The sequence below is a fragment of the Hordeum vulgare genome, chromosome 4H (genome assembly GCF_904849725.1).
Source record: "Hordeum vulgare subsp. vulgare chromosome 4H, MorexV3_pseudomolecules_assembly, whole genome shotgun sequence".
NCBI classification, from domain to species: domain Eukaryota; kingdom Viridiplantae; phylum Streptophyta; class Magnoliopsida; order Poales; family Poaceae; genus Hordeum; species Hordeum vulgare.
The window spans coordinates 78,146,094-78,165,451 of NC_058521.1; the positions used below are offsets into that span (position 1 = coordinate 78,146,094).

General features: G+C 43.7%; 1 protein-coding gene across 1 annotated transcript; it reads left to right on the forward strand.

Moving 5' to 3' along the window:
- The first annotated feature begins 3,958 nt into the window (after positions 1 to 3,958).
- Positions 3,959 to 7,367, forward strand: LOC123447937 (very-long-chain aldehyde decarbonylase GL1-10-like). Its single transcript, XM_045124673.1, has 5 exons — positions 3,959 to 4,513; positions 5,289 to 5,611; positions 5,791 to 5,938; positions 6,030 to 6,062; positions 6,846 to 7,367. The coding sequence occupies exons 1-5, from the start codon at positions 4,184 to 4,186 to the stop codon at positions 6,915 to 6,917; spliced, it is 906 nt and encodes a 301-aa protein (XP_044980608.1). The 5' UTR covers positions 3,959 to 4,183; the 3' UTR covers positions 6,918 to 7,367.
- Positions 7,368 to 19,358: the final 11,991 nt, after the last annotated feature.

Consider the following 19,358-nt stretch of genomic DNA (forward strand, 5'->3'; position numbering starts at 1 on the left):
GTCGAAAAGATCAAGTATTAGTGGTTCGAGACGTAGGAAAACAATTCCCCAGCTCGGTGAACAGGAGAAGCAATCGTGCCCTCCGCTCAAGGTGTTTACCGATGTCGCTAATGTTGATCCGGGGATAGTGGCCGCTAATTATCCTGGTTTCACTGCTGTTGTAAGCAAAGATGTACAGTACGAAATTTCCCCAATAGTAGTAATTAGATACGAGCACGGGAAGCCTCTCGTCAAACCTAAGCAGTTGACGGAACTATCAACAATGATGCGAAGACTACATAATTGGTATTTGAATGTCTGCAAGGATGGGACCAATAGTATCTACGTGGGATTTAAAGACGAGCACTTTTACAATGGAACCGGGTCGTTGTACATTGAATTTGATGAATTATTTCAGTTATACAATCAAGACGCCATCGACAAAACGATCGTCAGTTGCTATTGTTTGTAAGTATTATTTCTATAATTAAGTCTCTAGCTCAGGTCCTTCATTCTTGCATGTGTAATTATCCTTACTATATTATGCAGATTGAAGATCCTCGAATGCAAAAAGAACAAATATATGACATTGGATTCATTAACCCAGATACCATAAATGCACATAACGTATGCACGAATCCCATCGATACAGAGAACAACTTGCTAAATGCGTTACTTCGACAACATGACAGAAGGGAAATACTATTTCCTTACAACTTTGCATGAGTGTCGTTACTAGCTAGTTGTCTTCTGCACATTCTGTTTCGCTTACTCGAGGTTATAAGTGTAATTGATGAGTTATGCTTGCGCAGATTTCACTTTGTTCCCCTAATCATTAGGGTTGACGATGGAGTAGTAATTTTCTTGGACTCGCTACGTAAAGACCCTGCACACTTGGCGCCGGTTACTGAAATGCTCCAGAAGTAAGTTCAATCATTATCGCACATTCATGGGGTAGTGAAAAGTTACATATTCATGAGGGTAGTAAAGTTGCATATAAATGGGGGCGCTAAAGTTGCACATCCCACTAGAGGGGTGGTTCGGAGTGCTAGTAGGGAAATTACACATCCATGAGGTATGAGCGATAGTTGCACATCATTGGTGGACAGTTGGCAGTGACAATATCCAAAGTTGCATATCCACTTCTAGATAGATGGCCGATGCAACAAATAGTGAAAGCACAACCACACATAGGAGAGAAGTTGCACATGAACTATTAGACAGTTGGTCTGGGCAAAACACGAATTTAAACATCTTGCTAGGAGGAGGTAGTTTGGGGTGAATGTGTCATTAGTGAAAACTACACTTCCACAAGGCAGGGACGGAGCCAACATTCATGCATAGAGGGGACAAGTTTGTTCATGGAAGGGGCAAAGTTCATATGAAGTAAAAAAAAAATTGCCTACAACAATCACAATTATAGTAGAAGAATCAGTTTGTTGGGGGGGGCCATAAATTCGTCCCTGCCACAGGGTAGGCAGAAAGTTGCACATTCACTGTCATGTAGTTGCACATCCACTGCTAGGCCGATACAAAAAACGAAGGCTAAATTGCACAAAAAAATTTCATTGAAATATACCCATGTGGGATCTAGTTTCGATGATCTCGTCATGAAGAATCCAACGATGAAGACGAATCTGAATTCCGAAGCGCGGTTTGAAAGATATGGCTTTTTCAAAATTCAGAAATCCATAATTAAGTGCATTCACACCTGTTCACGTAGCTGATTTGCATTTACTTTTTACTTTTTTTGTTTACACATGTTCACACGTATTCAATTATCCTAATATGAATTTAAAGGACAAACTGTTTTTATTTGTAAATTATTAAAGAAATAAAATATTTTCTTTTATAGATTAGAGACAAAAAAATTCATTTTTAATCAGCCGCTCGGGACGACTAGTGAGCAGCCGATCGCTCCCTAGACCAGTCCATTAAATTTTGCTGATAGCCTAAATGTTGGGTGTCAGCACTTCTAGTGACGCAAACATGTGTTTCCTGGGCGGCAGTACTCGCTAGGGAAGGCGAGCACATTGCTGTGACGATGTGTCAACTAGTAGGTGGCATATCATTCTCATATTTTATTTATACTAGTATAATTTAAAAAAGGTGCCCTGCAAAGATCTATTCCCTTCGTTCCTAAATATAAGATATTTTAAAGATTGTATTATAAACTACATACGGATGTATATAGACATATTTTAGAGTATATAGATTCATTCATTTTGCTCCGTATGTAGTCTTTTAGTGAAATCCTTAAAAGATCTTATATTTTAGAACGGATGGAGTAGCAAGTATCATCCCGTCAACCGTAACTATCCAACGTTCTAAGTCGCTTTGGTGTTCAGTGTTAAACGTGTTTAACACTAAATATAGTTACCACTCTTCACTATCGAGCCTAGCAATTATATCTTACCTAATATTAATGTATTTATATTTTACCTAATATTAATGTACAATACAATATATATCTTTTTTAATAATACATGCATTACACATACACAACTACTCCCTCCGTTCCTAAATACAAGACATTTTAGAGATTTCACTATGGATTACATACGGATGTATGTAGTCATACTTTAATATATAGATTCGTTCATTTTGTTTCGTATCTAGTCTATAGTAAAAAATTTAAAAGGTATTATATTTAGGAACGGAGGAAGTAATTCTCTATGAGTTGGTAGGTTCGTCTCACCTCACCCCTTAGTTTTTTCCTCCCCACAAACCTCATTGGTTTTCTCTTGACTTTTTTGGTAGTCTCAACCGATGCCGCATAAAATAATCACCCATGTAAAAACAATAACTTGGAATAATATAAAGGAAATCAGTTCTTTTTTGTTTCAAAACCATGTTCTACATTAACTCAATCAAATCATATCAAATTTTCTCAAAATCTCAACTAAATAAAATCTTTTTTGCCTTCTCATGTCCATAATATGAACTAAATCAAAATATTACTTGCACTCCTCAATCAATACTAAAATGAAATTAAAGCTTACCAAAATCTAAAATATGATGGGTGTGCGGTATATATTAGACATGCTCAGTGTTGAACCACAAAAATATATATGCCCCTGCTACAACGCACGGACAATAACCTAGTTAAGCTTTTCAGTTTAGAGGAAGGCCATCATGGTTAGCTTTATTAATTTAAATCATACTTACATCATTCGCTCAAGAAATATGTAAAAAACTAGGAGGTGTATCCGACGACACAATTGATATGACAGAATCCCCCCCTCCCCCCCCCCCCCCCCCCCCGCCGCGAAAACCCATAATGTTGACAGTTTTCTTATTAATAATACCTTTTTTTGACAAACTTATTAATAATACCTAAAAAGGACTCAGTCATTTTTTTTGGAAAGATGGTCCTAAGCATAGGTGTAGCAGGCCCAAACTGCCTGGGCCATGGCCCGAGTCGTGACACCAGATCTCTTCATTCTCGTAGCATCTTGATACTGTAGCACATTCGGTTTAGGACTTTCCTGGGGCCTGGCCCGGTCCCCTAAGCCAGTGGTCCGGTCTCAGGACTAGAATCCTTCAATAAAATAGAAAATTATTCCTTATTTCCGTCAAGAAAATGGTGGTGTGAACCAATTAGACTTTAGGCTCTTTAAGGCATCTGCGGTGTTAGAAAAATACGATCTTTTGTATTTCTTGTTACACATGTTTTCGTTGTAGTGTCAGCTAAGGCAATTCCAGAAAACATGTGGTCAAGATGGGACGTGGAGGGGGTAATGGCACAAACTTAGACGTGAGAGGAATGATATGCATCCCGCAAAAAAAAAAAAAAAGGTGAGAGGAATGATGCACGAAAGGAAAAAACATCTCATGGTTCTTATCATCATCTATCAAGAAAGATTATCTCATGTCACCACTTTTTTCCTTGGGCTCAGCAACGGCAAGGGGTGAGTCACGCAATCGTATTTGCCCTAGCCTAACAGACATCCACTATAAATAAGCATGCAAGCCCTCCGATTGCTCACCCCGTCACGTCGCGCGGGTCAGAGCGCATACTACACGTACGCCCGGCCGGCCTCTTCAACCGACGCGCCTATAACTAGCCGCCCATAGTGTGGACGCGGAAACTTTCCAAGGTGCGCAACGAACTCTGCCCCGATCCCGGAGCAGAGCAACAGATACAATCCTTCCTCCCTTCCTTCCTTCCTCTCCCCCCGGAGATCGACGCGCGGTACGTACGATGCTGCCGTACGCGACGACCGGCGATGCGGAGGCGGCGCTCGGCCGCGCCCTGACGTGGGCGGAGGCCGCGTGGCTCCGCTACTCGGCGTCCGTGCCGGACCGCTACCTCCACTGGCCCAACATCGCCATCACATTGGTCGTCTACACGCTGGCGCCGCTGCCGCTCGCCCTCTTCGACCTCGCCGCCCCGGCCGTCGCCGCGCCGTACAAGCTGCAGCCCAAGGTGCAGCACCCGCCCGCCACCTTCTTCCGCTGCTACATGGACGCCGTTCGGGTCTCGCTGCTCATCATCGGGCCATACCAGCTCATCTCCTATCCCGCCGCAAAGGTCTACTACAACTCCTTGCATTGTGACTTACTGGTTATAATTAGGAAATTAGGTTTTCTGTTCATGCCAAAAAACAAAACAAACATAAAAGTGAAACTGGAGTAATGGCTTACATCTCGCCTACTATATATTACGTACTGAGATGAGATAAGAAACTGGAGATTGCATGTGAACGTTCCAATCTTTGAGTACCCATTAAATTTCCAGTTGAAACTATTGGACTTGTATTTAGATATTGAAAATAATCACTAGATTAACTCGGTACACTTAGTCTGTTAATTAGTAAAGATTCATGCTCTATATGACGTTGATGTAGATTATTATAATCTCGTGTGACTGACCAATTTTTGTATGATATACTGTTTGCTAACAATCTTTTCCCTATTTCTGTCGCTATTTGTACGCAGAAGAGTGTAAAATAAGTCCAGTACAGCACAGTTCAGCAACTGCAAGCTGAGCCTCGTTGGACAAAGGTTCAGAGATGTAACTTAGGTCTTTTATCTGGATATAAGTATTAGCTACCTAAAATTGATATAGATATATAAAACATACATGGCTATGTGGTGCATGGAAATTTCAACTGATGTAACTAATTAGAAATCACAATGACTGGAAAACATTAAGAGTAAGAACAGGCGAAGTATCCTTCGCAAATGAAAGAACATCCGAAGTAACTAGGAAAGCACCTATATATGCTATAAGAAATTTATTAAGTGCCTAGAGAACAAACTTCCGAGAAAACAACAATTAAGTTTATATATTGTGTGTTTGTTAGATAATGGACATACGGACGGGACTTCCATTGCCGTCAATGGGGGAAATAGCAGCGCAACTGACGGTATACTTCTTGGTGGAAGACTATCTGAACTACTGGCTCCATCGGCTGTTGCACACCAAATGGTGCTATGAAAAGATCCACCATGTTCACCATGAGTTCACGGCGCCCATGGCCTATGCCGCATGGTATGGACACTGGGCTGAGATGCTCATCCTTGCGGTGCCCTCCTTGGCCGGCCCTGCACTCGTCCCATGCCATGTTACCACGCTCTGGATCTGGTTTGCAGCACGTTTGGTTGAGAGCCTCAACATACATAGCGGGTAACATCACTTGCACTCCATCTATCTAAAGGGTTTTTCTCTTTCTCGAATTCAATACCTGCCTTGTTTCATTTCTATACATACTGAGACCAATCAAAATAACTATAAACATGTTCTTTCATGAAGGAAGAAAACAATGTTTTGTAACATGTGTCTTATATGAATAATTGTGACTACAGATTTAAGTTGCCATTCAACGCTGAGAAGTACATACCATTCTACGGAGGGGCAGAGCACCATGACTACCATCACTACATAGGAGGACAGAGCAAGAGCAACTTCGCCCCTGTTTTCACCTACTGTGATTACATATACGGAACGGATAAAGTATTTACCAGTGCTCTGCTATCCTAGAACAAACCATATGAGTTAGGAACTGATGGCAGGTCACTGAGTCATCTCTTCATTTTTTTTCCAGGGCTACAGATATCACAAGGCAACCCTGGCAAAGGTAAGCTTCTACCAATCTATTATTTTTTGAAGAAGCATCTTTTCAACAATCAACATTATCTATGCTTAGATATAATAATATTCCATGCCAACTGTTACAATAATAGTGTGGCATGCTGGCTCCTTTTGCTTGAAAACTTGTCCCCCTTCCTAGGGTGTGGCATCTTGGTTCTCTGCTAAAGAACATTATTTGACTCCCACAAACCATGAGATGGATGGATTTGATTTGGATTTCCACTATGATTATTATTTTCCTGTACTTATGAACAGTTCCTGATATTTTTTCCCTTAAGAAATAAGTTCAGAATTATTCATGTTTACAGGGATGTATGCCCTCCGTTCACAATTATAAGATGTTCTAACTTTTTTTGAATCGGATGTATATAGATATATTTTAGTGTGCTTGTTCACTTATTTCAGTTTGTGGTCCATATTAAAGTACCCAAAACATCTTTTACTTGTGAACGGAGGGAGTATATAATTCATACACGCACCCATACCCTTAACTATCGGTTAGCTACAGGCAAAGTTTATATGGTGTGTGCTCGCTCAACTCCTGAATAAATGTCATTTTATCATGTTATACAGAACAACGACCCAAGTTTAAAGAAAAACTTAGTACCCCCTCTTTATTTGGTCAATTATTCTTCTTTTAAGCTCGTAAATGACATGTACATAGAAACAAAAATGAGAAAGTATTTATTTTACAGATTACCTGTGTCCTAGATTTGTCGATCAGGAAAACATCTGATACTATCCTAACCTGAACCATTGGATCGAACAGCTGAAGGAGTTGGCAGGAAACGAGGTTCAGAAAGGAGTCGACAACGGATTCAACAGCGGAAAGCAGGAGTAGAAAGAGAGAGAGACAGAGAGAGAGATGGCTTCAGAGGACTCTTGGTCATACAAATACTATCACTAATTCGAGTGGTCTCCGGATATATATCCCCATGATGGAGTACACTAGCATAAATAATTGTTCTATGCCAATCATCAAGATTGAGTGGCTCGTGAACCGCAGGCAGAGTCGTTCCAAGTGTTAATTATTTCCAGTTCTCCCTCCATTCGTACACATAGCTCCACTACTTCTCTATTATCAGATAAAATAATGGTGCTTAGTTCGTGATATGCTTGAAAGTGTGCGTCTTGCATACTACGTGACATGTCTCTAGCAAGCAGGCATGTTGGAATCGTCAAATATGGAGATGTAGTCGTGAGCATTTCCCTTTGTACTTTCAGTATGAGATGTTGTACATAATTGGACAATCTATCCTGTTCCCTATAATATGTCGTGTTTGATGATCGATATTTATGTGCAATAGCAGTATTGGACTACAGAGTACTACTACAGAGTACTAGAGAATCACCTTAGCGATCTGTTTGGTTAGAAATGGTGCGTTTAGTCTTAGCCTAACTTTACCCTACAAAATACTCCCTCCGTTCCTAAATATAAGACCTTTTAGAGATTGTACTACAAACTACATACGGATATATATAGACATACTTTAGAGTGTACAATCACTCATTTTACTCCGCATGTAGTCTCCTAATGAAATTTCTAAAATGTCTTATATTTTAGAACGGAGGGAGTAGTTGGCTAGCCAAAATTTTGATGGAGGTTTTGCATGCCCTTGAATTGGTCGATAGTGGCTTGAAAATAAAGTAGAATGGGACAGGAACACTACATTGGCAGCCATCCATAGACCAATTTTTTGATCATGACCAAAAAGTTGATAGGACAAGTGTTGGCCACCGTCCCAACACACTCAAAGTGTGGACCCAAGTACTCCCTCCGTTTCTAAATACTCCCTCCGTTTCTTCTATACTATTAATAAACAATCCAACAAGAATTACACTACAGCCACCCCATGAAACGATTAATCCCACAGATCTTAATCTAACAGCCCTCGTTAATGCACCGTCTGCTGTGTGTACTTAGCAATTACAATAGGCTGAACATACTCCACCAACGAAACTTCCAATCAGGCAACAAAAAAATCACGAGTGGTCAATTAGGAAACTGTAATCACGAGTGCCTATCTAATCCCACAAAATCAGCACCCCACCTCCCACTCGCCCGCTCGCCCACCGCTTGCCTCGCGTGGCCGTCGCCGTCGCTCGACGCTCGCCTCGCGCCGCCGCCGCAGGAGGCGGCCGAGCAGCCATAGGGGAACGGCGGGCGGGCGGGCACCATGGAGCTCTGCTGCCCCCGCCCCGCTCAACCCGCTCCGCGCGCGCCCCGCACGACCGCCGCCACTCCGCTCACCCCACGCCGCGCGCGCCCCGCTCGGCTGCCGCCGCTCCGCTCGCCCCGCGCCCCGCACGGCTGCCGCCACGCCGCGCGCGCCCCGATCGGCTGCCGCCGCTCCGCTCGCCCCGCGCCGCGCGCGTCCCGCATGGTCGACGCCCCCGCCCCACTCGCCCCGCGCCGCGCGCGTCGCAGAACTCGCTGGGGAACAACCAGGGTGCCGCGGATCCGCCGTCGGAGACGCTGCGGCTGCTGCAGCTGGCGATTGAGAAGGAGGACGACGCCACCAGCAAGCTGGCGCAGCCGATGCAGCCCTCTCGGCAGGAAGATCATCACAATCTCAACCCCGGACTGCAAGTACATGTGGGGAATGTGGCTGGCGGCGCCCAAGCGTCACATCAGTCACTGGGTCATGGAATGCAGGGAGATTGTGGGGGAGAAGTGACTGATGTTGCTAATGCATTGTTCAGCAATCAGGTACCACACCGCGCTTGATGTATCCCTTTTTGATAGTCCAGTGAAACGGGTTTTTATGTGCCATCATCAGTCATGTGGATGAACTTGTGTGTTAGGCTACTAGGACTTTCTTACTGGCTAAACGCGTATTGTTGGTACATGTACACCTTCAAATGCTGGTTTGGCAATTACGAAGAATGTTGGAAATGACGATGAAGTTGAGAAGGCCTCTTCCTTCTCACTTTCAGGAGGAACAACTTCTATCAGTACCGATGCATCTATCATTACCAGAATGTTTCCCTTCTTTATTGGTTGTTATGTGTCGCGGCACTCTGGTATCCTTCGGAAAGCTGCAGAAGCAGGCGGACTGATGGCCGATGCTATGGCTGGCATCCAAGATGATACCAAGGATGAACCGGCATCAGTGCCACTAATGGTCGTGGAGAATGGATGTGGCAGTCCGTGTATTGATTTCCGGCAGGTTAGCTTGGAGCTTGCAGCTGACGCCAAGGATGCTGATCTGGTAAGGGGACTTGTTCTTTGAGCTGAATGTATTTCCTTGTGTGCAATAATCAGCTGGGGAGTTGTTTGATTTGTTGGTTTTGGCTGTGAACGTTATGCAGTTGATCTTAGAGGGCATGGGGCAGTCACTGCATACCAACCTGAATGCATGTTTCAAGTGCGATGCTCTGAAGGTACTTCTTTTCTACACTGCTGATTTGTTTGATGTATGATGACAAACTTGATTGGCAACTTTCTTCCAAGATGATGTTAAGGGAAGTCTTGCAACTATCAAGTTATTATGTTTACAACCTGTGATTGGCAACTTTCTTCCAAGATGCATGGCTCCTGTAGTATCCTCTCAGACAATATAAAAGCTTTTGTTGCGCAACTCGTGCCCCGTGTGCCGCCACGAGCTGCCCACGGACATGCCTCGGTCTGCTCCGGCGGGTGACCTGGGTGCCGCCGACGACCAGGGCAGCAACACTGGGGCCGAGGCTGGCAGCGAGGAGGAGACGACGGTGGGCTTGACGATTTGGCGGCTTCCTGGAGGAGGCTTTGCCGTTGGGAGGTTTGCTGGTGGTCAGAGGGCAGGAGAGAGGGAGCTCCCAGTTGTCTACACTGAGGTGGACGGCGGTTTCAACAATGGCGGCGCACCGAGGAAGATCTCATGGTCATCGAGAGGGAGCCGTTCGTCGCAGAGGGGAATTCTCAGACGCATGTTCGACAACATGTTTGCCTGCTTTGGGCATGCCCATTCGACCAATGCTGCTAGGGCATCATCTTCAAGGTCGGAGTGGAGCTCGGTTTTCACCCGCGGTCTGAGGAGCCGCAGCACGAGCTGGAGATCCCAAGATAGCCACGCAGATGCCATCGCCAGGTGATAACTGCATCACACACTGGGGAATATACGATATTAGATATTGGAGAGCCGCAGATGTTTGCTTCTGTTTGATGTTTTTCTACTCTATATATGAGTCAGTTGAGAGATAAAGATGATTTGTAGAGCGCAAATTGCATGTTGTTTTGTACATAGAGGAGCAAAACTAGAGATGTTGCAATGGAAATGTCCTCCAGTTTGCCTATTCAAGACGGATGGTCTTCCTGTTGCATTTTGGAATATCATTCAGTAAGACAAGTTTTGTTACTGATGCATGCAAGCATCTGGATAGTGAGCGCTTAAATTGTTGGTTGGCAGCACTCAATTGTTTCTTCCAACTCCATCTTGCTCAATGCGACGTGGGTTCGCCCGTTGTAACCATGACTTGTTGGAAGGTGTAGACCATACAAAGATTCAATAAAAGCATCCCTCAAGATATTTTCTGCTCTTCAATTGGATATATCATTGTAGTACTGATCAAGGTCACCCTCTCATCCTTGATTTCTTACTTTCTTCACTTCACCAGGTATACCGTCTTTTTCAGCAAAGGCAGCTGAGTTGACTGTTTTTTTTGTGTGTGTGTGCGACTCTGTTATTATTTGTCATCATCTTTACGTTCTTGTCAGACTTTCCAAAAAAAAAGATGATCACCATTTGGGAAATATCTTCATCAAATCTGTTGTTCCAGGAAAGGAAGATCCAAGAACCTTTTTGATTTATGTGAAGCAAAGCTGCACAACACTTATGATAAATAAATTGTTTTCAGCACCTCAATTATTTCTTAAGAGCTCGTTGATTGTACCGACGACCTGTTAGAAGGTTGCAGATGCTGTAGCAGAGATTGAACAAAACATCATTCAAGATATTTTCTGCTTCAGCCTACATTTTTTTAAGCTCTTCGGTTGGATATGGATATGATTGTATTGATCATGGTCACCTCTCATCCTTCTTTTCTTGCTTTCTTCACCAGGGACAGGACGTCATATTTTTTGTCTTACTCAACAAAGCCAATGAGCTGAGTGTCTTTTTTATGCTCTTTGACTATTGTCACCATCCTTGCATTCCTGTCATAGTTTCTAAAAACATAACACCATTTGTGAAATATCTTCATCAAATCTGCTGGCATCTCTCCCAGAAGTGAAAGATCCAAATAACCCTTTCATTTTTATGTGAGGCACAGCAAGAGAAGTTTTGTTACTGATGCTAGCATCTGGATAGCGAACGCTTAAATTGTTGGCAGCACCCAATTGTTTCTTCGAATTCCATCTCGCTCAATGCTACAGGGGTCCGTCCTTTGTAACCATGACTTGTTGAAAGGTTTAGACCGTAGCAAAGATTCTATAAAGCATTACTCTACAAGCTTGTTGAGCTCTAAAGTTGGTTATCATTGTACTGATCAAGGTCACCTCCTCATACCTGTTTTCTTACTTTCTTCACGAGGGATATTATCTTTTTCAGCAAAGGCAAAGACCTGGCTGTTTTTGTCTGCTTTCTTACTATTGTCACCACGTAACACAACCCCGAGAGTGGGTTGTATTATTTCGGTGCATTGACATCGTCAGCACGCTGGAGTCGAAGCATTCCCCTCCCGTTTGGAGAGATGGTATATGGACGCGGGGACCCACTATCTTGACGACAGAGGAAGTGGCAAACTCTCGTCGTAATTTTCCCCTTAGCGGAAGAAGTTAGGACAAAATGAACCATGACTCTTTGATAAATATAAGTCTTCCTAGAGGTTTCACTAATGGACTACATACAGATGCATATAGACATACTATAGAGTGTAGATTCACTCATTTTACTCCGTATATAGACCCTTAGTGAAATTTCTTAAAAGACTTATATTTAAAAACGGAGGGAGTATAAGTTTTAATTTTTTTTTCATTAAAAGACTATATATGAATGCATATAGACACACTTTAGATTGTATATTCACTTATTTTAAGTGGCCGAGCCAACCATCTCAAGGAGCCGGGGCAAATCCTTCATCCCGTGACTTGGCCCAGATTTGCCCAAAAAATTAGCAATACTAATCATGATTTCTTAGTACTAGTTAGTGATTAGTGAAGAATGGCCGGAGCAGACAGCTGCCCCGGATCGGCCGAAGCACGCTCCGTCACAACTTATTTTGCTTCGTATGTAGTGTTCTAGTAAAATCTGTAAAGAAATTATATTTAAGAACGGTGATAGTATTATTCCTTGATCATCCGAGAAATCTCCAAAAAAGCAGTCATGCCAGGACGTTTTTCACCTCCTCCGTCCTATACCAACTCCTATCTATCGTGTCGCTTTTCCAGTGTTTTAGATTGGCCAGAGAGCTAATCACTACAAGGTTCATGATCGCGACTGAAACCTTTGGCTTTCAAATTAAGGAAGGAACATCCAAATGTACGAGAAGATACAAGTAGTAGAATGTTAGCCCAGGAATTGTCGCTTTGTACGGTGATGACTATCCGTGGACCGGAAGGGACATATTTGCCTAGTGGGGATGGAGAAAAAGAAAGAAAATGTGGTCCAAGGTGGATCATATCCTACATGAAAAACTTTCATGGCACACTTAGATATATCTATATCCTCCTTATATATGATGCGAATACGAGGATTTATGGAAAACCGCATATCAAAACAAAGCGAAGGGTCTCTAATTAAATATCTTTTTTCATTCTTTTCTGTTTGAATTGTTATCGGACTGTCTATCCGAACATTTAAAGAATATATAAATGATCTGTTTGTAGATGTTCTAACCCATGATATGATCTTGTTGTAGATGCTCTAACTCATGACACGTGAAAGAGTGGATACTGCCTTGCCTGTAGTTGGTGAAGCCCATGTTTTTTTCTTTAATCCTGAATGCGACATCGCATTGCAAACGTGAAGGCGAAAGCTGGGAAACACGACAACTCAAAAGTTAGCCTGGCCTTAGCGATTATCGTGGAGGCAACAGTTTCTTTTCCTTTTCTTAATTTGTTTCTTTTACTTTTCCTAACAGAAAAAGGTAATCATATCCATAGGGATAGACGATGTCTTCTCTTACGCAAGGTGGTTAGTAGTTCTAGTGCAGTTCATCCACATGGATAAGTGTTCTTTTTGGTAACTTCTAGAAATGTTCCAGTATTAGTCCCAGTGCGATTTTAGATTGATATGCTAAACATACGTGATTTGTTAGGTATCCCCTTTGTTTCCAATTCTAAGATGCACTAGTGGGGACGGGGCCTTTAGCCCCGGCCCGTAAGGGGCTTTAGTCCCGGTTCACCAACCGGGACTAAAGGGGCGGGACTAAAGGCCTAACCTTTAGTCCCGGCCCTGTTACAAGCCGGGTCTAAAGGTGCTCCACGTGGGCGCAGGGCAGGACCTTTAGTCCTGGTTCGTTACACGGGTCGGGACTAAAGAGTTTCAGATTTTGCTTATTTTCGGGTTTTTTTTAATGAAATTATTTTTGGGTTTTAGGGTTTTAGGGTTTAGGTATTCGGGAGATTAACGTGATGCCTCGTTTGGTGTTCGGGAATTAGTTTTCGTATAATTTAAATAGAAATAATTATGCTTATATATATAAGGTTAACTTATCTTACAAGCGAGCATATATATACAATTATATGGAGATCTGAATTATCGGGACTAGAGCCCGTCTATTTGATTACATGGACGAACATCAGTAATGACCCCTAGCTACACTAAATCGTCCTTTGTCATCTATAGCTTCCGTCCTCAGAAAGGTCGCAAGCTCCTCTGCAACAACAATCGCGCGTTGCTCTGGTAGGACCTTCGTCGTCATGGCCGTGTGCTATATAAGAAGAGCAGGTGAATATGAATATCAATCATGATAACAAAGAATGACGGGTAAAAATAGAAGTGTGAATGTTCATTGCTTACGTCGAATCTGTGATCCTTGTGCTCAGAGGTAAACGTGCGAATGGTCTCGCAAACATAGTATCCGCATAGATGCGTTCCCCGTGGCTGTTGGTTGCACTTTACGAGAATAGAATATATATAATCAAAATAATAATCTAGCATCATAAATGTATTGAAAATAGAAGTATATCATACTACTACTTACCTGAGCCGCTCTAAAGGTCAGCATCTCAGGCTCGATACCGGGAGTCACGCATTTGAACCGCTTCCAAACCCTGCCCGACAAGGATAATGATTTGCTAAGTTTTTCATTAATTGATATATCAGAAAATCATCAAAAGAGACCGATAGAGCGCAAGAATGATTGAAATTACCCTTGGAGCATGTCCTGCAGGCTTTGGAACTGTTCCAAGGGTCTCGATAATGGGTCGAAGGCATCAACTCTTCCCTTATCAATTTGAATGTCCAACAGAATCCAATGGAAGCTGCACATGTATATATATATATATATGTGTGTGTGTCAGTAACTTATCAATTACACTTATAAGTGAATGGACACAACAGAGTAAAGACCCTCACCTGAAGTTGTATGGAAACAGTATGTGGTCACATAAATTTTGATCTGTTAGAAACCTTAGAAGGTTTTCCTCGGTCTCCTTGGGATAACTAGTTAGCGTCGCTATATGTATTTTATCTAGGTCAATAAACCCAATATTTAGGATGCTCTTACTTTTACAATCCAGAATCTTCATTCTGCATAATAGAGTACAAGTTATATATAGACAATGAATTGAAATAACTAAACAAGTTATATGTAGACAACGAATTGAAAAACTTACAGACAATAGCAACTCATAAGCGATTTGTCGAGGGCGTCGCCATTGTACATCTGGAAGAGTTCATCAAAGTCGATATGGATTTGTTTGGGGCGGCCGTAGTACTCCTGTGGGACACTCAGCACGATCATCGTTCTCCCATTCTTTGATTCACTTAAGTAACATTGATGCAAGTAACGCATATTTGTTGGGAGATCATCTTTGCTGACCAAAGGCTCACCCATGACAAGTGGCTTAGGGGCTACCACAGCCTTGGGTATCCTGTCGTCTTGGGAAGATAGCAATTCTTCAACCGAGACACCACATGCAGCCGCCAACTCCTTTGCTCTTTCTAAAGCTAGCCCCTGCACCGGAGGGGGAACATTCTCGGTTAACACCTTGAGGGGTGGGATCGACTGTTTGGCCTGTTGTCCAAGCTGAGGAACGTCTGATTTTTTCTTGCTTATAGTTGAACTTGATTTGCTCCCACTTGCACTTGCACGTGATCTGCTCTTTTTCACTTCCTTCTGCAATGTGCGTGTATAGTCATCAGGCTTATGGTGTAAGTCATACCGTGATGGAAGGGTCGTGAAGTATTTTGCAAATGCTATTTGCTTCTCGGTGTATTCCGGGCGGGGCTCGGGTTCCTTCTTTTTCATCTGCGCATCATGATGTTCCTTTGCTATCTTGGCGTTTTCCTCGGGGTTACGATCATAAGGTCTGATAGGAAGATTAACATGACGTACCTTTGGGAGGGGCGACCGTTTGCGCTTTGGGGTGCTCTGTGGCTTAGGAATTGTCGGTGGAGCGTTCTTGGTGGCACGCTCCCGCTTAGTATCCGGAGCGGGCGGCGGCGGAGACGGACGACCCAAGTCCGGCGGCGGTGATCGAGATGGACTCGTGTTGTGCTGGCCGACATCATGTGGAGGGCTTGCACGTGATCTGCTCTTTTTCACTTCCTTCTGCAATGTGCGTGTATAGTCATCAGGCTTATGGTGTAAGTCATACTGTGATGGAAGGGTCGTGAAGTATTTTGCAAATGCTATTTGCTTCTGGGTGTATTCCGGGCGGGGCTCGGGTTCCTTCTTTTTCATCTGCGCATCATGATGTTCCTTTGCTATCCTGGCGTTTTCCTCGGGGGTACGATCATAAGGTCTGATAGGAAGATTAGCATGACGTACCTTTGGGAGGGGCGACCGTTTGCGCTTTGGGGTGCTCTGTGGCTTAGGAATCGTCGGCGGAGCGTTCTTGGTGGCACGCTCCCGCTTTGTATCCGTGGCAGGCTCAGGCTTTGTATCTGGAGCGGGCGGCGGCGGGGATGGACGACCCAAGTCCGGCGGCGGTGATCGAGATGGACTCGTGTTGTGCTGGCCGACGTCATGTGGAGGGCTTGGAGGTAATGGATGTGTAGGTGACCTGCGACGACTCGGAGGCGGTGTTGTCCTTGGGGCCGAGCCTGGAAGCTTGATGTAGTTCTTGTCCCATAGGATGACTCCACCCAATACTTCTCCGAGTGTCCTCTCATCTTCGGGTCCAGCTATGTCGAGCTCCATATCATTAAACCCCGTCATGATTTCATCCACCCCGACTTTAGCAAAGCCAGCTGGAATCTCACGGCCATGCCAGCATGCATCAGGGCCAGAAGGTAAAGCTTGTCCGACGGCCACCTTCATGGATATGTTCTTGAATTTATGATGGAGTTCACATGATGTTGACTCCTTGATTCCATCCACGGGGTAGCCGGGACCGCCCTCTATCATTCTTCGTTCATCATCGGGAGGGGCCTCAGATTCAGCCACGCTGCTTTTCCGCTTAGATGGGGCGCCGGTAATATCAAGTGCAGGATCTTCCTGGCGCGGTACTCCTCTAAGCTCATCAATCTGCTTCTGTTGCTCGTTAATCCTGGCAAGCAACTGGTTGAACTTGTCATTCTCCTCATCCTGCTGCCGCTTCTTTGCTCTCTCTCGGCTTCTGTCAGTGTCTTGGTCTCTGGAAAACCCAAGCCACCACGGGTAAGAAGGACCGAAGCCTCGCGTTCGTCCTCCATGTTCGTCATTGCCGAGGACCAGTGTGAGCAAATCTTTATCTCTATCTGCAGTGAACTTTCTTTGTCCCTCCTTAATTTCTTTCACTATCCTTTTCCAATTCTCCCTGGGTATCCTAAGATAGTCATTGCAGATGAGGTCCCCTGTTGTTTCGTCGTACGACCCACCATGCGCAAGGAACTAATTTCTTGCTCTCAATTCCCACTCATCACAGAGTGGTTCAGGTACGATGCCTTTATCTATCAGATCTTGCTCTTTCTTATCCCACTTTGGGATGGCAGTCTCATAGCCCCCTGGCCCCAGCTTGTGGTGATATTTCTTCTTGTCGGCATTTATCTTGTGCTTTTCTGATAATGCCTGGGCATCTTCTGACTCCTTGTACTCTTGAAATTCCTTCCAGTGATTCGCCTGCTTGGCTAGATACCCCTCGAATACTGGCACTTTCTTTGTCTTCAGATAGTTTTTCCATAGCTTCTTCTTCCAGCTACGGAACAGTTCGGCCATCTTCTTTAGAGTCCACTGCTTGACTTTGGCCCTCAGTTTGTCTGCGGAGTCTTCATTCTCACATTCTGGCAGGTTGAAATGTGACATGAGATCATTCCAAAGATTATCTTTGTACCTTTCGGCGACATAGTCACTATCGGCTGCCCCTTTGCGCTTGTTCCACTCCCGAACGCTGATCGGGACGTGATCCCTAACGAGAACTCTGCATTGCTTCTTGAATGTGTCAGCAGCATTCTTAGGAAGCTTGGGTTCGCCCGTAGGCATTATCACCTCAAAGGTGTAATGCGTCCGTGCATCCAACTTTCTAGTCGGGCCTCGTTTCGTAGATTTGCTCGATGTGGAGGCCTAAGAGGGAGAAACATTCTTCAAATGAATGTATATTATACAATATAGAGCTATCTCCAATATTTTTCACATATTACAAGTGATTGTCGGACTTCATATGCATACCTCGCCGGACTTTATTATTTCTTCACCGGCTTCTCCACCGGCTTCTCCATCAGTGGAGCTATCACCTGCTCCGTCATTGGACCTATCTCCTGCCCCATCGGCTTCATCTTCGTGTCGCTCGACCTCCATTCCATATCCGGAGTCGTTTAGATATGACGTCGGAGATTCAGCTGGTTCAACGTCGGGGCCGTCTTTGATTATATCTTCGAGAAGTTCTTCCTCTTCGAGGTTCTTGATATGTGGATCCATAGTTCTGCAAAAAACGGACATTTGATTAACTAATAAACTAACAAATTATATAAGAGGGGTTGGAAACTTCGAAGTGTCGTTTTATATAGGAGAACCTTTAGTCCCGGGTCTTGGCTAGAACCTAAACTCTAAAATACCAGCCGGGCGGAGCCCATTCCCGGACACTTAAGCATATACAATAGCAAAATTAAACTAGTTCTATTAATTTTCTTGCTAAAAATAAACTATTAACACTTAAGCATATACAATAGCAAAATTAAACTATTAACACTTAAGCATATACAATAGCAAAATTAAGCAATAATCTAAGAAACACTATTAACATTTAAGCATATACACTATACAATAGCAAAATTAAATGACAAAAAATACATTTCTTCTTCTTGTAACCCTACACTAATTTTTCCTCTTCTTCTATTTCTCCTCTTCTTCTACTTCTACTTCTCCTCTTCTTCTACTACTTCTCCTCTCCTCTTCTTATATTTTTCCTCTTCTTCTCCTCTCCTCCTCTTCTTATTCTCCTTTTTCTTCTTTTCTTCTCCTCCTCTTCTTATTTTCCTTTTTCCTAATTCTACATATTACTAACCCTAATAATCTAGCACAAACCTAATAACAATAGGAATTAAATGACAAAAAAAATATCTGTTTCTTCTTTTCTTCCCTTTTTCTTCCTTTCTTCTCCTTTTTCTTCCTTTCTTCTCCTTTTTCTTCCTTTCTTCTCCTTTTTCTTCTTTTCTTCTCTCCTTCCCTTTTTCTTCCTTTCTTCTCCTTTTTCTTCCTTTCTTCTCCTTTTTCTTCCTTTCTTCTCCTTTTAATTCCTTTCTTCTCCTTTTTCTTCATTTCTTCTCCTTTTTATTCCTTTCTTCTCCTTTTTCTTCTTTTCTTCTCCTTTTTCTTCTTTGCTTGTGCTGGCCGGAGTGTTGGGGATGAGGGGGCGTGGGGCTTACCGGCCGAAGGAGGACGGCGGCGCGCGGCGAGGAGGGCGGCGCGCGGCGAGGAGGACGGAGGCGGCGAGCAGGACGACGGTGACGGCGAGCAGGACGGCGGGCAGCCTGACGGCGTCGTCGAGTTCGTCGCTAGCTGTGCCGCGCCGCACAGGAGAACGAGAGGAAGAAGAAGAGAAATGGACGATTTGGGTTCGAAATTTTCTAACTCCCGCTTATACAGGTGGATCTTTAGTCCCGGTTCGGGGCTCGATCCGGGACTAAAGACCCCTTTAGTCCCGGGTGGAGCCACGACCTGGGACTAAAGGCCCTTTTTCGGAAGACCAAAAGGCGGGAAGCAGGGGCCTTTAGTCCTG